This window comes from Eptesicus fuscus, chromosome 4, assembly GCF_027574615.1.
Source record: "Eptesicus fuscus isolate TK198812 chromosome 4, DD_ASM_mEF_20220401, whole genome shotgun sequence".
NCBI lineage: Eukaryota > Metazoa > Chordata > Mammalia > Chiroptera > Vespertilionidae > Eptesicus > Eptesicus fuscus.
Window position 1 is genome coordinate 88,701,848 of NC_072476.1, and position 26,636 is coordinate 88,728,483.

The 26,636-nt window shown below is 42.0% G+C and overlaps 1 protein-coding gene across 2 annotated transcripts in view; it reads left to right on the forward strand.

Annotated features, from left to right (window-relative positions):
- Positions 1 to 937: 937 nt before the first annotated feature.
- DROSHA (drosha ribonuclease III) overlaps positions 938 to 26,636 on the forward strand; it is a 104,829-nt gene continuing 79,130 nt past the window's right edge. Inside the window, exons 1-9 of one of the 2 annotated variants that reach the window (XM_008161792.3) lie at positions 938 to 1,090; positions 2,407 to 2,474; positions 4,660 to 5,493; positions 10,688 to 10,780; positions 17,966 to 18,076; positions 18,306 to 18,537; positions 19,824 to 19,965; positions 21,989 to 22,143; positions 24,881 to 24,961. In XM_008161792.3, the coding sequence (XP_008160014.2) occupies positions 2,455 to 2,474; positions 4,660 to 5,493; positions 10,688 to 10,780; positions 17,966 to 18,076; positions 18,306 to 18,537; positions 19,824 to 19,965; positions 21,989 to 22,143; positions 24,881 to 24,961 (1,668 nt within the window). In that variant the 5' untranslated portion in view covers positions 938 to 1,090; positions 2,407 to 2,454. The remainder of the gene's footprint in view (positions 1,091 to 2,406; positions 2,475 to 4,659; positions 5,494 to 10,687; positions 10,781 to 17,965; positions 18,077 to 18,305; positions 18,538 to 19,823; positions 19,966 to 21,988; positions 22,144 to 24,880; positions 24,962 to 26,636) is intronic. The other variant, XM_028139418.2, reaches the window with a different exon arrangement.

Below are 26,636 nucleotides of genomic sequence, written 5' to 3' on the forward strand. Positions count from 1 at the left end.
TCTTCAGATCTGCAGCGAAGGGCAAGAAGGCGACCCTAGGCCCGGGTCCCCTAAGTACAAAGGAGTGGCAAATGCGATCTTTTCTTTCTTTGGGGGGCTCACGCGCTGGTCCCGGCCTGGGGTCGTCCGCGTGTCGCCTGGGAGGTAGACCGTGAGCCCATCCTTGCCGGGTTGGGGTTCACAGGCTGGCGGGAGATGCAAACAGGGAAACACGCAATCCAGCCGGAGGAAGATGATGGGCCTGCGGATTCATCTGTGGGGGGGAAAGGACGTCTTCATAAAAGTGTAGTCACATTTTGCAACTCTTTCTACGTAGACCGATGTTCCTGGACGTGTTAACTCTTCAGAACAACTCTCTCGCTTCCCCTACTTCCTAACACCAACCTAGGAGTAGGCAGACGCAGAAAATGATTACTTTCCCACTTGCAGTAGATTCCTTGACTTTTGAATTAAAGTTTGCATCCATAACACAGCCTGACTAGTAGGTCAGTTTCATAGTGTTTTCAGATGTTCTATCTATAGGAGCATCCCGGAGGATGGAATAGTGAATGTTCAGCTGTTGCACAGCGAATGAGCGTGTTAGCGATTCTGACTGTTGCCCATTTCTAGGCCCAGCACGTTCCTTTGTGTTCCCCTAGACCCAGTGCATATCTCTCTTTTCTTGTGTTTATTGCATTGTATTATTTTTATTTAAAAATGTATTTGTATGTGGGTTCTGAGCTCCTTGAGGATCGCAGGCTGTGTGTCTTACTCATCTTTGTGTTCACACAACCTGCGACAGTGCCCCGCGTGTATGGGCTCTTTAAATGTTGTATGAATCAGTGGAAAGGTCTTTTTTGTCTGGTTTTGATAATGCAGATCTGTTGTGACTATATGTGAAAGGGACATGTACAGTAGCAGCATAGTAACATAATACTATTGGTGAGACAGTAAACATTTATTCATCACCTACTGTGTGCAGGATGCTCTCTGCCAGGGGCTGTGAAGGATTCAGAAATGGCCTTGAATCAACCCATGTCATCAAGGAGCTAATAATCTAGTGGAGAAGTTAGACATGTGCGCACATGGCTATGCTATGAGGCAGTCTCTGGTAAGTGCTATAAAAGAAGTAAGTACAGACTTAAGAGGGAAGTCTACTGGGAATGAGATGGCTTCTTAAAGGGAACCAGGGAAGGTTTCACAGAAGAGGTGGCATTTGACCTAGGTAGGTGGGTAGAATTCAGTGGGCAAATTCATAGGGTTGTAGATTTCAGAAGAGCAACAGCAAAGAACAGTCTGGGTGTTATGATAGTATTTGGTGTGTTAGACGACTGGGAAAATCTGGGGTGATAGGTGCTTTGTGGGGAAGATAACGGAGATTAAGCCTGGAAGGAGTTGGGTTCAGATTGTGGAGGGCCTTAAATAACAAGCATGGAGTTTGAATTTGATTCTGTTGGCAGTGAGTAGCCCGGGGAGGCAAGATCACCTGTCTAGGCCTTAGATTTATCTTGAGGGTCTTAGTCTGAAATATAATCATTATTCAGATGTTATTTGGTGCCTGCTATTTATGAATCCCAGTGATTGATATAGCTAAACACCTGAAACTATTTTCATGAGCCATTTGAAAATCTACCGTAAGCTCATTGGTAAAAGTTTAGTTAGAAAGACTTTAGGGAGGTGTTTCCACATTGAAACGTTTTTGCATTTAATATTTATTTGAGATTTTTACACATTTTTTTGAAGTTTAAGGATTTGGAAAATCATTCACATTCATACCATTCTTCTATGGGAAGAGCGGAGAATGAAAATCAAGGATAACTATTGTCTCTACAAGATTATAGTTATGTTTGAATTTGAACGCTGGTCTCACTGTGAAGGATACTAGAGTATGGAGAGGGGGAGGAGAAATAGTTATTCTCCCCCAATCTTTTAACAAATTAGAGATGGAATATGCCAAATTTTTTAGTTTTTTTTAGCTACTGATTGTTTTGAGTCAGCAAGACAAGTATTAAAGACATCTTAAAAGTTAATTGTAAACTTTTTTAAAAAATATATATATTTTATTGATTTTTTTTTACAGAGAGGAAGGGAGAGGATAGAGAGTTAGAAACATCGATGAGAGAGAAACATTGATCAGCTGCCTCCTGCACACCCCCTACTGGGGATGTGCCCGTAATCAAGGTACATGCCCTTGACCGGAATCGAACCTGGGACCCTTCAGTCTGCAGGCCGACGCTCTATCCACTGAGCCAAACTGGTTACGGCTAATTGTAAACTTTAATTCGGTTCAACATCCTCTTAATTTTGTTAGTATGCTAAATGCATTGGAAAGTTCAAAATAAGTGTTACAATAATTGCAGAAATATTTTCTAGTATTATCAGCTTAGGAAACATTTTTATGTCTCTCCTATCCTTTCTGTCCTTTAGAGCTCATAGTCTCTGTGGAAGATGTGACACTGACCCAGAGAGCACCTCATGATGCAAGGCAATACATGGTGAGTGGTGTGATGGGATCGGCAGTAGTTTTGGGAGAACAGAGAGAAGAGCAAGCACTGTGCTGGGTCATAGACTGTGGGAGAATTTAGGTATATGACTTGAGAAGAAAATGTACATGGGCCATGTACATTAGGGCCATGTACATGGCTAGGAACTCAGCCCACAGACATTAATGAGACAACCCCAAGCCCTGCAGTGATGGAACTCACAGTTTTCAGGTGCAGGCAGACATTAAAGATGGAATTCGGCAATTGGTTGGTGGAGTGTAATTCCTGTAGGACCTGCTAAGAAGAAGCACAGAATGTGTGAGAGCAGGAAACCTAACAGGCCTGCAGGGTGGTGATAGTGATTGTAGAAGGTCCTGCAAGGGTGTAATTGTAGCAGCCAGGCCAGAGACGATGGTGTGAAGTGGATGGACTCAAGTATTTACAAACCAAAAAATGATAGGAATTTTAAAATACTTAGTTAAAAGGGGTAAAGAAGGCAAAATTGTTAGATAATTTTCTGGTGTATGACTTTAGGACCAATATGTGTCTGGTATTTTTGCCATAAGCATTCATTTTTGTGGGTGATTAATTGGTTGTAAGGCAATTTTGCCGTAAAAATGATAATAACGTATGAAAGAGGGGCATAATGAAACACGATAAAATGAATAACAAAATGAAAAAGACTTTATTGTGAATGCATTTAAAATGTGTAAAGATTCATGGAAATATACAAATAACTGATTTGGTTTTGAGATTGTACTTAAGCATATGTCTTCATTCTATGGGAAATGTGGGTTCCATTCTGCCCTCGAAGAGGGCCCTCAGCCCCTCTTTCTCCTTCCATTGTAATGTGTTTCAAAATGAGAAACATATGCTTGGGGCAAATCATTGCCATCTGGAAGAAATGCTAGCTGTTTTAAGACCCTCACCATGAAGTGCTCTGTATTGGTTTCAAATCCTCTTGTTTATGGCCTAAGTAAAGTTGTTTTGATCTAAAGGTGACTTTGCTTACATTGAGGATGCTGTGCTGGGATGTTATTAAAATCTGTTGTCAATAAGCATTTAGGTATTGACGGGCACTGCTGGGGACTTACCGATAGGAGCATATGAGGGAGCGACAATCACCCAGAGTTGAACCCATATTTCTCATGGAATGAAGACAAGTGCTTGGTTAGGTACAACCTACAAAGTTAAAATAGCTCTCGATGATCTTGAGACACTTGCTCCTGCCGTGGTCAGGTGTGTGTGACCTCCTCTTGACTGGCAGTGATGCTAAGTTGTGCAGCGGTCCCAGGGAGAGAAGGGCCGTCTCTTCCTGCCTTCATGAGGCCACTCCTCAGAGGCAGTGGTGCAAACCGTGTGTAATAGTCCCTGGAGAAATAAATAACCTTTGGAGCAGTCACCTTGCCTGCCAACACTGGTTCCGTTACCTGCTAGCTACATGCACCAGCAGCTCGGGATGTAAGCCAGCCGTTGATACCCAGCTCTTAGTTGGAAGGACCGACTTGCCAGAGAACCAACTTGTAGAAAGTACGCTAACTTTGGACTACATGTTATCATTTCTATGGAGAAATTGCCTTGAGGCCGTTGAATTGTGCAGTGAAAATGTTTGTGGCAAAGATGTCTATGGCAAAGATGATAAAGGTGAAAGTACCTAGAACCTGAATGGTATCTGATGAGATAGGAAGTGCATAAAGACGAGCCTGGGGTGGTGTCTTGGAGGGGAAGATCATAAGTACCTTTCAGGACATGTTGCGTTGAATTTGCAGAGTCTATGCTGAGTGGGAAAGAAGGTAAAGACAGGAAGATGCTGGTACAGATAGAGAAACCGTGGGGTGTGCTGACGGGATGACATGGTGAGGTCAAGATTTTGGGGGAACTTAAGCAAGGACGTGGTAGCACATGGTTGAATAGTGGGATGTTGAATTCGTCATTTGGAAGTGGAGTGGTTTTAGGGAGTGACACGGTCCAGGGAGTGTCCCTGGCAATGGGTTTGGTGGCTGAGACAGGGGAAGAGAAGTTTACTAGCCATGAGGAGTGTCAGGTATTATGAAGAACTCAGAGCTAGGTGGGTGGAATATTCCAGTGGTCTAAGGGGTCGGTCAGTTGCACTTGAAGCTATTCAGGCACTTGTGCAACCCTGTTTCCATAGTGAGATTTTTTTCTTTTCTTTTCTCTTTTTCTTTCCTCCAACAAGTCATAGAATGTCGTTCCACCCAGGACGAGGGTGTCCCCGAGGGCGAGGAGGACATGGAGCCAGACCCTCAGCACCAGCCTTCAGGCCTCAGAATTTAAGGCTGCTTCACCCGCAGCAGCCTCCTGTGCAATATCAATACGAGCCGCCAAGTGCTCCTTCCACCAGCTTCTCGAACTCTCCGGCCCCCAATTTTCTGCCTCCGAGACCGGATTTTGTACCCTTCCCTCCACCCATGCCTCCGTCAGCACAAGGCCCTCTTCCCCCCTGCCCCATCCGGCCCCCCTTCCCCAACCACCAGATGAGGCCCCCCTTCCCGGTACCTCCCTGTTTTCCCCCCATGCCGCCTCCGATGCCCTGTCCTAACAACCCCCCAGTCCCCGGAGCACCTCCAGGGCAGGGCACGTTCCCCTACATGATGCCCCCTCCTTCCATGCCCCATCCCCCACCCCCTCCGGTCATGCCCCAGCAGGTCAATTACCAGTACCCTCCTGGGTATTCGCACCACAATTTCCCGCCTCCCAATTTTAATAGCTTCCAGAACAGCCCCAGTTCTTTCCCACCCAATGCTAATAGCAACAGCAGCCCACATTTTAGGCATCTCCCTCCATACCCACTCCCAAAGGCTCCCAGTGAGAGAAGGTCCCCGGAAAGGCTCAAGCACTATGATGAGCACAGGCACAGGGATCACAGTCACGGGCGAGGGGAGAGGCACCGGTCGCTGGACCGGCGGGAGCGAGGCCGAAGTCCTGACAGGAGACGAGCAGACAGTCGCTACCGATCCGATTATGACCGCGGGAGAACGCCCTCTCGCCACCGGAGCTATGAGCGGAGCAGGTAAAACACGTGTTTTTTTAATGAACTGAAGAGGCCCATACAGAGGCCGTTTCTGCTTATTGGCAAACCAAACCAAAAAGATCCTGCAGTGCATTTTGATGTATAAAAGGAAATAAAGCTTGTTTGGGGCTGTTTTAAAGAGGAAGGAACAACTGACAAGTAAAGAAATTGATGTCAGAAAAAGCCACTTTTGAAAAGCATTCCAAAACTATTAATGTAGATTCCTTTCAGTGGATGTAAGCTGATTACTCTGCATAATACAGTTGACATTTTAATGATGATCCAATGAAAAATCATATTTTTTGCATTATATTTAATTATGTTCAACATGAACATCATCTCAGATTACAGTACTTGCATTCTTTCAGAATTGATGATCTGCCTATATTATCAATTAAGAGTTAAACTAGTTAACAAGCAGAACTTGCTTTCTGATTTTTAGGAAAAATGGAAGTTTATTGTACATTGCTGCCTTCTTGATCTATTTATAAAATGAGCTTATATTATTTATACATTACCAAAGTTATAGTTTTCAGAATAGCTTTAACCCACTTTTGTTGCACTAAAACAAATTCATACTGAAGAAAATTGTATTTAAAAAATACTGTTCCATTCCAGGTTACATTTCTTTTTCTCAAAAGACCAAATACCTGTATATACAAGAGAATAAGGTTTTCAGGAGGTGTACTGAAATCGGGATCCATAGATGGGCTTCTAGAAATGCTCTGAAGTTATATGCAGAATTTTATGTGTATTTTTTTTTCTAAAAATCGGTACCTTACACCAGATTCTCAAGAGGTGGTGTGAGTCTGTTACCCCAAAAGTCTGAGAACTCTTGGTTTAGATGGAAAAATAAAAACACACAGGTAATGATTGTACTAATGCTTACTTGTACCTTCAGTGAACTCTTTATATCAATAAAGATTTGAGGTTTTCCACTTGTCAAGCTGATAACAGTGCTTCTCCCTCTGTCCCCTGTGGTGTGTTTACCTTGATTGTCTTGTGAACCTTTTGTGCTGCACACGTTTGAGCTCAGCACACCAGTTCACTTCTCTGTGTGGGATTGTAGGGAGCTGGTCTCAGCTCCTGGGCCATCGGTTCACCTCGTCGTTTCCACATTTTTCTCATGGCTGTCGGTGTGATTCTGATTGAACATTTTTAAAAAATATATACATTTTATTGATTTTTTTTTTACAGAGAGGAAGGGAGAGGGATAGAGAGTTAGAAACATCGATGAGAGAGAAACATCGATCAGCTGCCTCCTGCATACCTCCTACTGGGGATGTGCCCACAACCAAGGTACACGCCCCCGACTGGAATCAAACCTGGGACCTTTCAGTCTGCAGGCCGACGCTCTATCCACTAAGCCAGACTGGTTAGGGCCTGATTGAACATTTTGCCAGTAAATGATGGTGGTCATGGTGCTTGGAAGGTTTGGAAGGAAAATGTATTGTTGCTTTTCCCTGATGCCAGTGGGAGGGTGAAGGGAATGTGTTTCCTGTGGAGATGACGGATTTGAGAGTCGGTCATCTGTTAAGTCTTTTCAGTGTGAGTTACCATTTCTGGTCAATTTTGTCCTAATTATCCTGTGATGGACTAGTTAGCAGAGGCCTGGGATAGTGTACTGTATAGTTTTGGTTTTTTTTAAATAAATTCTTTATTGTTTAAAGTATTGCATATGTCTCCTTTTTCTGCCATTGACCTCTCCCTGGCCACTCCCACCCCCCAGCGCATGCCTTTACCCCCTGTATTGTCTATGTCCATTGGTTATGCTTATATGCATGCATACAAGTTCTTTGGTTGATCTCCTACCCCCTCCTTCCTCCCCTGCCTTCCCTCCGAGGTTTGATGGTCTATTCGATGCTTCTCTGTCTCTGGGTCTATTTTTGTTCATCAATTTATGTTGTTGATTATATTCCACAAATGAGTGAGATCATGTGATATTTATCTTTCTCTGACTGGCTTATTTTGCTTAGCATAATGCTCTCCATGTCCATCCATTGAGAATGTCCATCTGTTGAGAATGGTAAGAGTTCTTTCTTTTTTTACGGCAGCGTAGTATTCCATTGTGTAGATGTACCACAGTTTTTTAATCGACTCATCTGCTGATGGGCACTTAGACTGTTTCCAAACCTTAGCTATTGTAAATTGTGCTGCTATGAACCTAGGGGTGCATATATCCTTTCTAATTGGTGTTTCTGTTTTCTTGGGATATATTCCTAGAAGTGGGATTACTGGGTCAAGTGGGAGTTCCATTTTTAACTTTTTGAGGAAACTCCATACTGTTTTCCACAGTGGCTGCACCAGTCTGCATTCCCACCAGCAGTGCACGAGGGTTCCTTTTTCTCCGCATCTTCGCCAGGATTTGTTGATTTGTTGTCATTTGTTGATTTGTTGATGATAGTCCTTCTGACAGGTGTGAGATGGTACCTCATGATCGTTTTGATTTGCATCTCTCGGATGATTAGTGACTTTGAGCATGTTTTCACATGTCTCTTGGCCTTTTGTATGTCCTCTTTCCAAAAGTGTCTATTTAGGTCCTTTGCCCATACTTCATAGTTTTATGAAAAAAATCTAAACTGGAAAGAGTTTGCTTCAGAGTTCAATGTGATTGTTAATAATCCTGTTGCTGGGAGGCATTTTGCTGCAAACTTCAGTATTCTAGGTTTCATTTGTTTTTCTGTTTTGGACTTAAGTTAGAGCTGATTTTTTAGGTTCTGATGTAAAATCCTAAAATTTTCCATCCAGGCTTAAATTGGAGTCATGTGTTTGAAGAAGCTCAGATGTCTTGTAAACTGAGGGTTCTATCAATAAGTGAAATAAAGTGCCAAAAGCATACTGTTATCCTCCATTATCCTAAAACAAAACTCGTTTACTATGAAGGACCTACTTAGGCAGTTAGCTCATCTTTCTAAATGGCTTTATTTGTATTGGAGTCGTTTCATATGATGTTGTACTTGGGATGTTTGCCCTGGAGCCACCTTAGTGTCACAGTCACATTATACCCGGCTCCCTCTGGGGTCTTTGGCAGGGGGTCAGTCATCTGTCTCATATGGGATGCTTCTGTGAGATACACACGGGGCTCGTGAAGTCCCGGGACAACTTGTAGGAGTATACTGGAGAAACCAAAGCTTCACACATTTATGCATTAGATTGTGCTCAGTTTATGCAAATTCTAGAGCCTGTCCTCTGGCCACTTCTCCCCTTACATCTTAGGGCACGTGAATCTATCCCTTTTCAAATTCCACTTTCCTTCTTTTTCTCCTCCGAAATGTGGTTGAACAGTAATTACAAGATTGTTTTAGGCAAACTATTTTTAGAGAAAGTTTGTGAAGAAGTGAATATATGCATTTGTTATGAAAGGTCAAGGTGACCTTGACCTGGGGAATGGGAAGAGAAGCAGCTGCTGACATGGCTCACTGACCATGCTGTGTGTAGTGTGGTGAGGATGGAGCGTGGCTTCCCATCATGAGGAGCTACAGCACAGTAACCCCATAGCTGTCCTGTTGTGTGCCGCCGGCGGAGAGCTACTATTCTGCACCTAAGGGATACCTTAGTGCTCGCAAACAAGGACACGTCTTGAGAACAGTAACCTTAACATTGTTTTTTTTTTTTTGCTTTAAAGGTGTTCATCATACTAAGGTGATTTATATCCAAATTGGTCTTTTCAATTTATACCCACACAGGTAGCAATCATCAGCAGTGCTGATCTTGAGTGCAAAATTCTGTTGCCTAGATGTTAAAAAACAAAGAAAATTTGGAATATCTTCTAAATAGAGTTTTTATTTAGAAATATAGGTAATTTAAATTATTCTTTTTTAAAAGCCATACTAATACAAATGCTATCTCTGTCATGTGGTACTGCTCACATGTTGGGATTAATTGCCTAAAAGTAAACTGGACTTTCAGAAGGGTATCCGATAAAGTCTGTAGACTCCCAAGCTCTGGCTTATTTTGGATAGCTGGTGTATACCAGCGGCTTATGTATGTGTCAAAGTACATTATTCAAAGGAGGCTTCCTTGAGGAGGGGGTGATTTAAATTTTTTTTTTATTGATTTCAGAGAGGAAGGGTGAGAGAGAGAAAGAGATAGAAACATTAGTGATGAGAGAGAATCATTGATCAGCTGCCTCCTGCACGCATCACACTAAGGATCAAGCCCGCAACCTGGGCATGTGCCCTGACTAGGAATTGAACCGTGAACTCCTGGTTCATAGGTCAACACTCAATCACTGAGCCCCACTGGCCAGGCAAGGAGGGGGTGATCTTTAAGTGAAAACACAATTTTTGTTTTTTATATCTAAGTAGTGACAGATCTTTATCAGTTTTATGAGTCTTAGTTTCAAAGTATTTACACTTCTATTGGCTATTGGGGGACATTTTTGAGTTCAGACATTTTTATAGTCATTTGCTGTATTCAGGCTAACATAGCATTTTATTATTATTATTATTCTGAGATCAGGTGGTTATTTTCCTTAGATTTAGTTCTGATTCAAACACACTAGAGTTCCAATTTTTGTTCCAGATCATTGTACTTATTAAATAGACTCAGAAGTTACTATTATTAAATTTGCCTAGTTTTACATTGGAAGATTTTTAAATCTCTCCTTCTATTTTTATATTAAACTCAGGGTCTCCATCAAGAGTTTTTTGCTGATGAAAATAGCATTTAAAGGTACAGTGATGTACAGACTCATGGCATTAGTGATCGCTACAACTACAACCCAGGCCGATAACCTGTAAGGGTTCAGAACTCTTTCATCATAGAACCGAGTTCTGATGCTTACTACCAAAGCTTTGACTTACATTTACTTGATGGCTGAAATGGAGAGTTTCCTAGAAATCAATAGGCAGTAGAATTCTTGTAAGTTTTTCCTGTAAGTTAAATAACTAAGAATTGGCTGGTTGAAAGATCTCTAGAGAAGATTATGATGAAATTCCCTTTCTTGCTTAGCATCAGGGTTGACTTCTTTCTGTAAGGAAAACAGCAAAAAATGTCCAAGTCAGTTAACTTCTGTACAGTGAAAAGCTCCTTTATTCTCTAATAAATGAAGGATGAATAAAAATGTCCCATAGAGAATAATGCCTGAAAAATTCTTAGGTAAGGTCCATTGATTTAGAAGATGAATTCAGTGAAAAGAGGTGGTTTTTTAGTCTTTCTGTTGAAAACAGCTCTGTGTATTAATTCCTTTAAGAGAGCGGGAACGGGAGAGACCCAGGACCCGGGACAGCCGAAGATCACCATCTCTGGAAAGGTCCTACAAAAAAGAGTATAAGAGATCTGGAAGGTAAGCAAGGAGTTCACGCTGAAAGAAGTCATAGGGTTAACTCCTTGAATTCAGATTTTGTGCTTATGCAAAGTATCAGCCACGTCTCTAAAATAGCCTAAGAGTCTTCCAAAATGCCCTGTGAAAAGCTAAAGCAGTCACTGACTTAAAATTTTTACTTTCAAGATGTATTGATTATGCACAAGGGTAATCTTGATAAATTAGAAATTATATGGGCCACTTTTTCTGACGTCAATTGCTATAAAACTATGCATTAATAATGTAAAGTTTTTTTTAAAAAACTACACCTTAGAAATTCATAATTATGTTTTAAAATTTACTTGTTATAGAAAAAAGCTAAACTCCAGTCACACTTTATTTAGAAAAATGGGATTGAGATGTTATAAATGAAAAATTTCTTTTTAGTTGCAGAATGTAATTAATTCTATACAGAGAAGTAAAATGCATGGTCTTATATAATGGTAATTAAGAATAACACTGGGGTCTGACAGATTTGGGGTCAATTATTACTTCTTACAACTATGTTATTGAATTGATTTACCTTTTTAAGCTTCAATGTCTATCTAAAATAAGGACACCTATAAATGCCTCGAGTGGTGGGGGTCTTTGAGATAATACACGTAAACACTAGAACGGGGCCCAAAATTAATGCCAAATAAATGGTAACTGTGTATTTATATAATTACTAGAGGCCCGGTGCACAAAATTCATGCATGGGGGGGTGGGGTGTGTGTGTCCCTCAGCCCAGCCTGCACCCTCTCTAATCTGGGACCCCTCGAAGGATATCCGACTGCCCGTTTAGGCCTGATCACCCCTAACTACCCTCCCCTGCTGGCCTGGTTGCCCCCAGCTGCCCTCCCTGCAGGCCTGGTCTCCCCTACTGCCCTCTCCTGCAGGCCTGGTTCCCCCCAACTGTCCTCCCCTACAGGCCCGGTCCCCCCCAACTGCCCTCCCCTGTCAGCCTGGACACCCCTAACTCCTCTCCCCTGCAGGCCTGATCGCCCCTAACTTCCCTCCCCTGCAGGCTTGGCTCCCCCCAACTGCCCTTCCCTGCTGGCCCGGTCACCTCTAACTGCTCTCCCCTGCTGGCCTGGTTCCCCCCAACTGCCCTCCCCTGCAGGCCTTGTCCCCCCAACTGTCCTCCCCTGCTGGCCTGATCACCCACAACTGCCCTCCCCTGCTGGCCACCTTGTGGTGGCCATCTTTGACCACATAGGGGCAGCCATCTTGTGTGTTGGAGTGTTGGTCAGTTTGCATATTACTCTTATTAGATAGGATTGCCTGATCATTTGGCTCTAGAAATTGGTAGAGTACAAGAAAAGTAGAAAAGAAAGATCTATATCTATATATATAAAAGCCTAGAGACCGGAACAGTGGGACGACCAGAACAACCAGAATGACCAGTGGCTATGACGCGCACTGTGGCAGCCAACCAGCCTGATCTGGGCCCTGCCCACGGCCCCTCCCCCTGGCCTGCCCCGCCCCTGGTTGGCCCTCCCCATCCTGATCAGGGGCCAGGTGGCCAGACCCCACCCATTCACGAATTCGTGCACTGGGCCTCTAGTTTAAAAATAAAAGAGATTAATGAAATAGAAAACAGAACTGTAGCACTATAACTATTTCTAAACAAATGTAAGACTTCTTTGAAAGATCATACAATTTAAAAAGTGGCAAATCAAGAAAAGAAATACACACATTGCATTAGGTATGAGAGAGAATGTATCATGATAGGAATATAGGAGATTTAAAATTTACAACACATTGACATAAGTTAGATGCTTTATTTGAAAACTTGGGAAACATGGATGTGATGAGTTCATTTCTATGAAAACAAAAATTACAAACTTCACACAAGAAGCAGAAAATTTTAATAGGCCAATAACTATGAAAAACATTGAAAGAATGGAATTTGTACTACCTACTAACAAGTTTTAAACTGTTCTAGAACTCTGAAGAAGATGGAAGGAAAGCTCAATTCAGGCTGTGATATCAGGAAAACCCACATGGCAAAACCTAACAATGAAAAGAAAACCAAAACACAGTTTTGCCTATGAATATGGATGTGAAAATCTGAGTAGTAGATTAGCAAGTCGTTTCCAGTAGTGTGTTAAAATAACTGAGAATGTATTCTGAGATTACATGGATAGATAGGTTAGAATTAGGAAATCTGTAACTAAATTTTTGTGTCCAAATCATTAGATTTTTTTCAGTACCTGCCTATTAGATATTTCAAATAAAATCAGCATTGATTATGAGTATAAACTTCAGTAAACTAGGAATATAAGCAGACTTCTTTAATATGATAGAGGACATTATTTCATGATGAACATTGTCATTACCATCTCAAAATAACCAAATGTAATGTTGAAACCTTATAGGCTTTCCCATACAAGTTAGAAAAAAGGTGAGGCTCCATTGCCTATTGCTGTCGCCTAACATTGTATAACTTAATCCACAAGCAAATGAAATACGTTACATTACTGTGTCTTCCGGATATTGTACTGGTGCAAGTGATACAGTTGTTAACAACAGTCTCCACTTTATAGGAATCAGAAAGTTAAGTGCTGTGTGAAGTGCTTTTTTTTTTTTTTTTTTAGTATATATTATTGATTTTTTACAGAGAGGAAGAGAGAGGGATAGAGAGTTAGAAACATCGATGAGAGAGAAACATCGATCAGCTGCCTCCTGCACACCCCCCACTGGGGATGTGCCCGCAACCAAGGTACATGCCCTTGACCGGAACCGAACCTGGGACCCTTGAGTCCGCAGGCCGACATTCTGTCCACTGAGCCAAACCGGTTTCGGCGTGAAGTGCTTTTTATAGAGCAAGTACATGCTGCTCTGGGAACACAGTGGTGAAAAGCTCAGTCTAGGGTAGTCTTAGAGAGATGGACATTTTACTGATACCTAAAGTATACATAGGGATGTACTATGAAAGGTGGGTAGTAGGGGAAGAGAAAAGAGCATGTGTGAAGGTCACAGTGTTGAGAAATGGCTCTATGAAGGTCAAGCCTGGAATAAATGACTTTAGAAGGCGTTCATAGTAATTCAGAAAGAAACAATTGTGCCTAGACCTGGGCAATAACAGTCGTAATGGGTAGCGATAGAGGTATTTTTGAGATAGAGGCAGTAGGACTTGGTAACTGATCCTGGGGGAAGAAGACTCTGAGACCTGATGTTCCCCATTGAGGGTGAGGAATACTGTACTAAGAAAGGCAAGAGGATGAGTTCAGTTCTGGGTATATGTAGTTGAGAATTTGTGAGACAACCAAATGGAGTTGTGTGGTAGTAAATTGGACATATAGGTGCTAGTAAATTGGATATATAAAGTTCAGAAAAGAGATCCCAGATGGAAAAACTACTTGCCATGGATTAAATGAGATTAACCAGGAAGAGTATGTTTGGTGAGGAAGGACCTGCAGAGCAGATGACGGAGGAGATAAGGGTAGAAAAAAGCCAAGATATTGTGTTGGTGGAAACCATTGGGGACCCATTTGAGGTTGATAATTTTTAGTGTAGAGTATGGAAATCTCCTCAGTCTAGTGGTTTCTTCTCCAGTGCTCAGAAGCTTGTGGAGACAACAGACATGGATTCTGTGAGTTCTCACCGATGCAGTAGGTGAGAAAAAAACTAGAGATGTAAATACTGTAAAGGAGGAAAAGTTATCATAGTTTATAATATAGTATATTGTTAAGAAACAACTTCATATTTGGATTTTGAAATTTGGAATGCCTGAGACACCTAAAAAAGATGTCCTGTTAAAAAAAGAAAAAAGAAAAAAGAGTCCTAGTTGATGTTTATAGTAGTCAACCCTGACCATCCATCATTCATTATACCTGCCTAAAGGGGAGGGGATGAGGCTACCTTTTGCCTGTGTTTCCTGATCATAGTAAACCTTTGGTAGGATTTTTAATACATGTCAAAATGTCTGTGCCAAACAACCATATTAGCATTTACTACTTACTAGCTTTGTGATATTGGACAAGTGACATAATTTCTAATTCTGTTTCGTCTGGAGGGATGTGCATATCTGCCTCATAGCCTTCTTGTAAGGATTAAATGTGAGTGTCAGTAAAGTGCTTAGCAGAGTGTCAGGCTCACAGGAAGCACCGAAAACAAACAGAACCACACCACCGGGAGCTACTGGTGTATCAGGAAAATTATTAGCTATTGGTGTATCAGGAAAATTCAAGTGGATCAGTGAAGAAACTATGAGAATTAACCCACTGAAGTTGACAGTTATTTATTAAGGAAATACTGAAATTAATAGTCTTCCTTCATAAACCAGGAAAACCTACTTAGAAAGTAATGAAAAAAAATGTAGATTCACTATAGAAACTTTATATTAATTAAAATTCAAGGTCTTAATAAAACTTAAAAAATATATAGAACAATGGGAAGGAAATATAAGTAGCTGATGACAAAGAAGGTAATATAAAAGAGTGGAGGACATGCCATATTCCCACAGTGGAGGTGGAAGAATACAGTTTTCTTCAAAATCTACACTGAGTGGCCAGATTATTATGATCTCTGAACGCATAATAATCTGGCCACTCGGTGTATATCCTATATAATAAAAGGCTAATATGCAAATTGTCCCCTTGACCAGGAGTTCGACCAGGCAGGCCGGCCAACCACCCATGTCCCCTCCCCTTGGCCAGGCTGGCCAGACGCCACCCATGCACAAATTCATGCACCGGGCTTCTAATATATATATGTATACACTGAGTGGCCAGATTATTATGCGTTCAGAGATCATGATAATCTGGCCACTCAGTGTATAATTTTAATATAACCAGTTGAAGCATGGGCTTTAGAACTTTATGAGTCACTAGAGGCCCTATGCACGAAATTTGTGCAAGAGTAGGCCTTCTTTCCCCTGGCTGCTGGCACTGGCTTCCCTTGGCACCCGGGACCCGGGCTTCCCTCTGGCCGCCGGCAGGCACCCGGGATCCGGGCTTCCCTCGCAGCCCCTACTTCGTCCAGAAGGTTGTCCAGAAGGATATCCAGTCTAATTAGCATATTACACTTTTATTATTATAGACTATTTGGAATAGAAATGAGAATAAGGAAAAAAAAGAGAATGTAGCTTTAGTAGTATTAAATGTCCTGTAAACACATAAGCGTTAAAACAATTTGATGTGGATGTAAATAGATCAATGAAACAAATACTGAGCAACAGTTAAGTATATATAAACATTTACATCTATCATAAAATTGTTTTTTCAAATCAGAGGAAAAACTGATGTGGGGACAATTGGCAAGCCATTTGGAGGGAAAAACTGAAATTTCTGCCATATATCATAAAAGGATAAAGTTAAAAAATTAAGTGTTATAAGTAACTGAAGAAAATATAAAATATTTATTTAACTTTGAGATGGGAAAGGAGTGTAAGCGTAATGCTAAGGAGGAAGCATAAGATTAAAAGTCTCTAGATTTGGCCAAATAAAAGTTATAGGTAGCAATAGGCAGATGGAATTTAACCCTTTGCACTCGCTTGCTTTTTTCTCAATTCCTTTATTCTACTCGGGATTTAATTTTTTAAATACCCCAGATTTTACAAAGCGCGGCAGTAGAATAAAAAACTGGAGTTTCTTTTCATACAAACTTATTTATTTGGATTTTTTTATATTTCAAATTATTGATACATTCAAAGAGTAATTTTAATCTCGACATCCTGTGCAAAAGGTTAAAAGGAAAACAAAAGACTGAAAAAGGTTACATTACATAAGACAGAAGAAGGGTGATTATCTTAATAAAAAAGTCTTTAAATAAATAGGACTACAATCCTAATCTTAAAAATATTGTCAAAGCATATGACTGGGAGATTCATGAAAGAGGTGAACAAGAAATGTGTAATTTTAGTAGTGATAAAAATTAGCAAGTTAGGCTTAATGAGATACTTTTTTCATCAGAATGGCAAGATTAAAAACAATCATGTTGACAGGGTATGTGGAAATGGGAACTCAGTATGGTTTTGATGGTGGGCTAACCTGGTACTATCTACCTTGTAGAGAAGCCTGAGAAAAGTGCACACACACTCCTAGTGTGAAGCAATCTGATAAGTGTGCAAAGAACACAAGTGTGTTCATGGTCGCATTGTTTACAATGGCAAAAAAATGGTGACAACCTAAATGATCGTACTCAGATTTGTTAAATTATGGATGAAAGAATAATATGCATTTATTAAATGGTTCAAATGTAGATGTAGTGAAATAGAAAGGTGTTGATTTACCAGTGAGTGAGACGGACAGGCTATTGAGCAGCGGTCGCCAACCGGTGGTCCGTGAGGTCTGAACGATTGGTGACTGCTGCTATAGAGGTTTTTTTGTTGTTAAAGCTTGTGTATATTTATATATATTCCTATATCTATACGTTTTAACACAATGTGAAATATGGTGGTTATCTCTGTGTGGTAGTATTGGTGATTTTGATTTTGTTAATGCTTAATTTTTTTCCTACAGTGAACAAACATACATTTTCCTTTGCAGTTACTTTTTTCTTCTGGTAACAAATGTGCATTATAATATTTAGAAGTTATATTAGTAAGTTCAAGATATATTATCTTTCCAATCACCCACCTCTTCCCCCGATGTATATACACACCTACACGCTCACATTTTCCCTGTCATAAAATTAGAAGTTAGTGGTAGAGTTGATGGAAGAGTTCATTAGTGACTTTGATCCAGATGTACACATTCTTGGGTAATAATGACTTTGTTAGTGGAGCTGCAGAGGCTGCCAGCATAACGCTCACAGAACAGGTCTCATCTAAATATCTGGGGCTTAAGTTAAAATCTATCCTGTGGGTTCTCCCTCCAAGCACATCCATAAGTTGGGACTTTGCAAAATTTAAGCCCCAGAAATTCAAGGAGATAGGGTTGTTTTTATCCTTTTAACTGAGTTAATATTAGTATTTGTGGGGATCAGAATTAGAGAAAGTGGTGATTCACGAAGTAGTAATACCCACGGGTGGGATTCCGGAGAGACGGCTCGGGATGATGTAACTGGTTCACTTTCAGATTATGGTTCTCAGGCTAACATTATTCCAAGTTCAGACCACGTTTTGCGAAACTGTTTTTCTCCAGCAGAGCAGGATGTGGAGGACTCGGAACTAGTGTTCTCATGTGGAACTGCCCGTCTATAGACATTTCCAGATATTCCCCAAGTATCTTTCTCTTCTAGGAGTTACGGTTTGCCAGTTGTTCCTGACCCTACTGGATGCACACCAGAATTACCTGGGGAGATTATTAAAAATACAGATTCTTGGGCCCCACCCCCGGAGACTGTGAATCAGTAAGTAGATCTGGGGTAGGGCCTGGGGATTTGTATTTTTAAACAAGTCACTTGAGGTGATTCTGATGCTACCAGACTGGTGTTTGGGGTTCTCTGGTTTAACAAAAAGTAAATGTGGTGGTTTGGCATGGCATTTTTATTTTATGTGAAAAATGAACAAAGTGAAATAGAATAGTTTTACAGCAGAAGAACCTTTTTAATAATTAGCCTCCTTCACCCCCTTTTGAAGTCGCTCCCCAAGTAGGGAGAAGAAGAGAGCTCGTTGGGAGGAAGAAAAAGACAGATGGAGTGACAGCCAGAGCTCCGGCAAAGAAAAGAATTATACCTCCATCAAGGACAAGGAGCTGGAGGAGGCGCCGCCCGACAAGAACGAGGAGGAGGAGGAGGAGCTCCTTAAGCCTGTGTGGATTCGATGTACCCACTCGGAAAACTACTACTCCAGTGACCCCATGGATCAGGTGGTAGGTCCGAGGCAGGAGAGAAGCTACAGACCGGCATCCAAACCCGGGCACTGTGGGCATTTTGTGCTGGATATTTCTTTGTGGTGGGGCCTGCCCTGTGCATTGTGGGATGTTGAGCAGCATCTTTGGGCTCCTCACTAGATGCCAGTAGAACCCCTCCCCAGTTGTGATAACCAAAGCTGTCTTTAGACATTGCCAGGTGTCCCCATCTCATCTGTAACCCTTTTCACACCTGCAAAGTCCTTTCTGCCATGTAAGGTAACATATTCAGTTTCTGGGGATTAAAACGGGGACATCTTTGGGGATGGGGGGGATTGCGGCTCAGCCCACCTACCCTGAGATCAGAAGGTCTCTGCCCCAAATCTGAAGAAAATCATGGTTTTATTAGCAAGGAAGAAGGGGACAATGGCTGCCATAGGGGTCATTCTTAAAAGAAAACAAAGTTGAAGTCATTGAGGTCCAGAGAGTTTAAACAGGCAGAACTTCTATTTTTTCTTAAATTTTTATGGGTGTGTTAAAACTCCAGCACAGAAAGACGGCTGATGGACCAGAAGCCCAGCATTTGCCTGGCATCTTGTCATCTGGTGCAGTGAGGTATTGAATGTCAGTGTGGTCCCAGCATCACCAGTGTCAGTAATGAGGTGGGGCTGAGGAAAAGCAATTGCCCCCTTCTGGGTATACTGCAGGTTGTAGGATTTGTTTAATTTTTTTTTATGTCTGAAAGATCTGGTTCTTAACATTTTGAAAATCATGTCAAACAGTATGGACCTTTAAGATGATTTTCAGCCTGGGAAGAGAGTAGGGAAAAGTGGAAAACTTCCTCTAGGACTGTAGTGCAGAACCCTGTGTTTGTGGTTTGTGGAGTGTGTGTGTGTCCCTGTGTATATGAGTGTATGTGTGTGTGGGGGGATTATAGGATATTTCTCTTTGATCATTGGATTAATGTGGAAGACAGACTTTCAGGTATTATGAAATCAGGGGTCATGATTTTCTTTGTCATTTCAAAAAGGCAAAGACAAACAGTCCTCATGTTTGTGATTGTTGGCAGACTGCCCCCTCATGAGGACTGTGACAGCATGGATGTGTGTTTGATTCACAATTACCAGCATTGGGAATTTTGTTTTTACCTATCTGTTAAATTGAGGGTTGAAAATGGCACGTTGCTGTTACAAATCTTTGATTATTTGTGAGGTCTTATGTTTTTTTGGAAAGACTATTTTTAATATAGATTCTAATACTGATTTTTTAAAATATGGATTCTAATACCGATCCTTTATTTTTCAAAGGGGGATTCTACTGTAGTTGGAACAAGTAGGCTCCGTGACTTATATGACAAATTTGAGGAAGAGTTGGGGAACCGGCAAGAAAAGGCCAAAGCCGCTAGGCCCCCGTGGGAGCCTCCCAAGACGAAGCTGGATGAAGATTTAGGTGAGTCAGAAGCTACCAGATCAGACCCTGTGCTTTTATTACTGCTTCATCCGGGACTTTTGGGGTGTGTCCTTGGGCATCCTAGATTAAATTCCTCTTTCTCCTTTTATTTTCCTTAATTATAGTCAGCAAAATGCATAGCAATGGAACTTTCTTCTTTTTGAAGTTAGTTTTTCCCAGTCACATGCAGCAGAATACATAAGAGATCTCATTTGCAAGGCACACTGATACTTGTGTCCCTTGTAGAACTGTCTAGTATTAGAATTAGAGGGACCATACAGTCCAGCCTCCCACCAGCAGCGGGGGGCCTGTTCTCAGTTCCTGGTGCCTCTGACAGGCAGGCCTCCCCTCGTGGCCCTGCCCACTGTCAGGTGCTCCTGAGTTGATGAGCAAGTGCAGCTGTGGCCCAACTCTGTTGGAAGGCATCTCTCTACTCGCATAGACACTTTCCATAGCTTTCTCATATGGTGGTCTATTTTATCATGTGTCTGAGGTTCCAAGTAGATGCTGAGATCTTTGAGGATGGAAACTGCTTTTTGCCACTTTGTGTCCTTGGCCCCTAACAGAATGCCATGCTCAGTTGAGACATTCCTTATGCGTTTTCCTTAGTCCTCTGGCTCTCTGTGCCACCCTCATTGTGTCGCCCAGGCTGAGAGGCAGTGTCCATGGTGTGTAAGAGCACTCACTGAACCAGCTGGCCTGCTGGCCTGCTCCTCCATCTGACATGCGACCTTCAGCAAGTGATTTAACTCTCCCTGCCTCCTTTTTGTCATCTGTAAAAGAGGGATGACATCTGTCTCATGGCGTACACTTGAAAATACAACTGTGAAGGGGTTGGGGTTATGTTTCAAAAAAAAAAATATTTTTACTGATTTCAGAGAGAGGAAGGGAGAGGGAGAGAGAGATAGAAACATCAATGATGAGAATCATTGGCCAGCTGCCTCCTTCATGCACCGCCCCCCCTACTGGGGATCAAGCCTGCAACCCGGGCATGTGCCCTGACTAGGAATCTTAATGGTGACCTCCTGCTTTATAGCTTGATGCTCAACCATTGAGTCACACTGCCTGGGTGGGGTTGGGTTTTGTTACTATGCATTAATCTTTTATAGGATTAATTAAATTCTAGGTCTGTTTTTTAATTGTGCTAAAATACACATAGCACAAAATCATTTTAAATACAGTTCAGTAGTGTTAAGTACATTTCACATATCTCCAGACTCTTTTCATCCTGCTAATCTGAAACTATTTCCGTTAAACAGCAACTCCCATCTCCCTCCACCAGCCCCTGGCACTGACCATTCTACTTTCTCTATGAATCTGACTACCCTAGGCACCTCCTATAAGAAAAATCACACAGTGTTTATCTTTTTGGACTGGTGCACTTAGCGTAATCCTGGGTCTGTTTTTATCCAGTCACTTTCAAAGTTTAAAATCATTTATTACTACTATTGAGAGAAAGCATTTAAACTCGAGTCTGGCCTTCAGAGCCATCCGTCTGGCAGTCACGATCCTTCAACCCTCACCTCCCAGGATGTTTCTGCGGGGCCTTTGCTGCAGCCTGTGTCCCTGTGTTCTCGCCTGCATGCTTTTGCGTGCAGTGCTCCCTCTGTTCCTTTCCTCTTGCTGCCTCCTCAGCCACCCACTCCATCTCCCTGCCTGGGTGGTGTGCACCCGTTCCAGAAACCGCCGGTGGCCTTTCCAGATCAGGGACTTGCTCTTGTCTGAATTGCTGCACCTTTTAAAATATGTAACCCCATGCTGCTGTGGCTTGCATTCTCTCCGGCACCAAGCCTTTCTCTGTAAAAATCTTTGTTTGCTTTCCCAGCTAGATCGTGACTTAGCATTATGGGCTGTATGACTTTTCATGCTATTGCTGAGCAGAGTGCTTGGCACTCAAATATTTGCTGAAAGGATAAACAGCTGTCCTTACACTGAGAGGTTTGGGTCATTGGGAAGGCTCCGAGTGTAACCATCTTGTGAATTTCTTCAACCTCTCTCCCTGTTTCCCCCTCACCTCTGTTAGAAAGTTCCAGTGAATCCGAATGTGAGTCCGATGAGGACAGCACCTGTTCCAGCAGCTCTGACTCTGAAGTTTTTGACGTCATCGCAGAAATTAAACGCAAAAAGGCCCACCCCGACCGGCTTCACGATGAACTCTGGTACAATGACCCAGGCCAGGTGCGCATGTGTTTTATGTTCTCGCTGGGAAGGGTGCAAACCCACACGTCACATTTATGACCCCAGGTCCAGAAGATGCATGTCGGCTGGTATTGAAACTGAATTTTCCTCTGGGCGCTGTGAGCCATTCTTCAGAGCTCATTTCCTCCAGCTTCAGAGTTCGGCTCCAAAGCATAAGCACCAGAGCAACTGTGCCTTGAATCATTTTTGACGACGTTGGTAAATCCTGGGTTAGGGAACCGGATAATGGCGCTGCCTCATTAAACTTGCAGTAAACGGAAGGAGACAAATGGTAGAGTGAGGGCGAGAGGACTTGTAGGTCTTTTTAAAAGTAGTTCATCTGGAAGGCATCTTTCAGCAATATAATAAACAATGTCTTCAGTCCTATAAGACTTCATATTTCTTAGTTAGTAATAGTCACAGTTCCATGTAAGCTCCTTTCCTTGTTAAGTATGTTTGAGCTAATGATGTCACCGCTGGACACATTTTTATTTCTACTTACTGTTTTCTTATGAAGTACTACATAATACAAAATAGTATCTTTATAAGAGATTGGTATTTTAACAAATATACAATGCAAGAAAAATAGCATCTAATGCATATGAAGTTATTAAGCATAATAAAACACATACCTATAAAAAGATAATTTAAAATTGAAATAAATTCATACCATACTATATTGAATGTTCTTTTGGCTCTTATTAGATGATGGCTAACTAAACTGTTTTTCTCAACAGAATTCCTATAATTAGAATGCCCAACAGAAATGCACTTTGTGGTCCCTTTTGCTCTCTTGGAATTGAGCAGAAGTGTTTGCAGTTGTCAGTGCATTTTGACATTTACTTCGATATATTAATCATGCATATGATCTCTTAAATAGCTTCAGTGAGTTTTAATTCACATACCGTATAGATTACACACTTAAAGTGCCCAATTCAATGTGTTTTTTTTTTTGGATGTTCACAGGATTATACAACCATCATCACAATCCAATTTTAGAGCATTTCGTCTCCCCTGAAAGAAATCCTGTATCCATCAGTAGTCACTCCCCTGCCCCCCAGTGTGTGTTTTTTTATGGCCTGTTCTCCTGTCCAGAGCCTGCCCCTTGGTTTCTGAGGGTTCTTAGTCCATCAGAGCACCCTGTGCAGCCTCACCATTCTGTTCACTAGCTCTGGTATTGTGTCCTCGGTACAGCCGAGCGTTAAAAGGGCTGATCTGCGTCAGGGCCCAGCCCCTGGTAAAGGCAGGAATGTGGGATGTCTGTCTGCTCTCCTGAAAATCACTGAGCATGATGTGATTTTCCACATTTCCCCTCACGAGTTGTGACCATCCCTGGGCGTGTGCTGTGACTCTTGAGGGCACCCCATCCCATCTCTGTTTGCCAGCTGTTACTTGGGATAATTACCTGATCTTTTTTAAGGTAACAATGTTATTTCTCTGATGTACCACCTGGAGCTTTAGATTTCCCGGAAAGATAAAGTAAGTTATAGTTTTTCACTTTAATATTTTTTTTCAAAGTTTTATTGAGATATTGTCATTGGACACAATGAGTCACAAATCCCTAGAACTTTAAAGAAATATGTGTGTGTGTTTGTGTAAATATATATGTTATAATGTGTTGTGTGTGTGTGTGTGTGTGTGTGTGTGTGTGTGTGTGTGTTTATTAATACAAAGAGAGTGAGAAATGGAATTCAGCTTCCTTATTCTCCAAACTGATGCTCTGGTCTCCTTTTGATTCCATGCTGCCATTTATGTTGAATAAAGTCATGAGATGGCTCTTAAGAGCCTTTAGGATTTGAACCTCAGTTCTGCTTGTTTGGTCTTCTTACGCACATAAATGACCCATTCCATCGAGGTGGCTGTCATGTCCCGGGAGCATCACATTGGGTTTCTTCCTTCGCTTTGGTCCTCATGCTGGTGCCTCATATAGCATAACCATCTGCTTTTCCTGTCCTGTTTGGCTGTTCAGATAGTTCGTCTCTTTGAAGCCAGTGGTATCTCTATCTGCAATGGCAATTTTTCCGTTTTCTTTAAAATTACTAAGCATCTTATATGATGCTATTTCTTTTACCTAGAATAAATATTCCTTGAGTACATGGACCCTTACCTATTTATCACTCCCCGCTCCCCAGTGCTTAGCAGTCGTCTTTCCACCCAAGAGTCGCTCAGGCATTATTCCCTTATTGAATCCTGTGGGTAGAGTTCAGGGCAGTGAAATGAATTCAGGTGAAAAACCAGACATAGGCTTACCTGATTAGTGTTGAACGTTTTCCTGGTTCTAGCAGGCATTTTCTTCTCTATGCTTCAGATACCTTTAGGCTTCTCTTTTGAAAACATTTAATCTGGTTACCTTCAAAGCATCTTATGTGCTTCAAAGTATATAAAATATGCTTTTCTTTTGTGAAAGAGCCATTTTTCCTGAAGTAAGAAATAGGAGGAACATACTGAAAAGTGGTCGGAGAAGATGGGGCCAAGCAGTGCGCCGACACTGATGTTTTCTGCTTGGCTGCACAAATCACTTGGGGATCCAGTGTTGCCATACGGTTTCCTTTTACCAGACAGTGTGGACAGTGTGCAGCTTTATTGGTTTTGGATCATCCGTGTAATTTTCTAACTGTGACGGCCTCTTCAGAGCTTCAGGACTCCTGACGTTAAAACCCACATAATTCCATGGAGCATCAGCTTGCATGGTGGGGACTTGCCCCCAATAAAACTAACTCCTTTCTGTCTCTAACAGATGAATGATGGACCACTCTGCAAATGCAGCGCAAAAGCCAGACGCACAGGAATTAGACACAGCATCTACCCCGGAGAAGAGGTAACTGCTTTGGGTTATTACGTTTGTATGCACCGAGAAGCCAGCAGTAGACAGATGCCGTTGCTGTTTCCCGTGTAAATGAAATAAGATCGTTGAAAAGTATTTTCCTATTCCCCAGTAGTCTCCGGTACTGATAATTGGAGAAGAAAAGTACTTGGGTTTGGGTTTGGAGTGGGGAATATCATCAAGGAAACCATCAAACTGGCCAAGTGTCTTTGAGTTGGTTTTTATTCTTTTAAAACTGTACCTGGTGTAATATTTTTTCCGTATTATTATCACAATTGGCTCTGAAGTACCCTGGAGTAACGATCTCACTAAGGTATATAAGGTGCATGTCCTCTTTCCTTGAGGGACGTGGGAATGCTGTTGTCGTTGTTCGCCCGTGTTCCCACTACACTGAGTAGCACATGGACTGTTCTAGCTCTGTGCCCCAGCCCCTGGTCCATCAGGGACACTCCAAATATGCTTGACTGATTAAGTTGAATACTTTTACATATTGGAGTTATATATAATTACCCCCTTTCAATTCTCTCCCTTCTTTTACCCCCTTCTCACCCTCCCCTTCTCCATTATTCTTATAAGTTATTCTTACTAATCTCAGGATTAATTGCCACTAGGCAATTTCATCAATTCCCGATACATTTGGGGACCAGGGCAATAACCACTGGGTGGATTTGTAAACAGAGTGGACCTACTGTAAGCCAGACCTTGATGAAGATTTTGTTTGCTACCTTGGCCTCATGTCCCCCACTCTACTGGAAAATGAGGACAGTCATTCAGTGTCTGATAATTGGTGTTGATTCAGATGCTGTGTCCAGCATCTGAACTGCCAGGATTTCCTCTTTCTCTAATGAACTGTTACTGGGTAAATGGCCATAGGTTCTTTGGGGAAGGACATTTTGTCATGAACATTTTGTTTGAAATGGTGTTGCAAGGCTTCCTGGGAATTGTCCACCTCTTTCGTCAATGGATATCAGTTCAAAAACTTGATCAGATCTGGAACTGGGCAAGGGAACATGACTTATTGGAGCAACCTCCCTTCAGCCACTTGGTTATGACTCTTGATTTCTTCTGTTGGTACAAACTAAGTTGGTATTCTTGTCAGCTACCCATCTATTTTCTACCCAAGGACACCCTGTTCTGTCGACTCTTACATGACTGTGTGTCAGATTTCCTGGGCTGCCCCTTCGATCTTGCTGGTCCTAATGGTAATTGTGTGACCTAGCTTGTAACAGCCCCGTCGTCTGTCTGGCCTCCCTTGTTTCAGAGTCCTGTCATATGGTTGCTATCAGCAAGCTGGGCTCTGTGACAGCCTCTCTAGTCAGCCCCGGCCTGCACAGAAGGCCACCCCTGCACCAGCACATTCCTTTTGATCCTGGTAGCTGTCCTGTCCTCTGGGCTTTCCATAGAATATGATTATCTGGTATATTTTTTCCAGTCATAGGTATTCAGTCCATTCCAGTGTGCCCACTTCCTTGAATCTTTGGATTTCTTCCTCCTCTGTCCATCATGACAGTTTTGGTATTTTGACTTTACTCTGAGTGGGCCATCGCTTTTTCATGCTTTTAGGAGACACCCTAGAAAGGAGTTGCCAGCATCTCCTGGCATCCTGGAACCCTGAATGCTCCCAAACCAGTAAAGTCTACCTTAAGGAGTTGTGTGTTCTGGCCCTTTT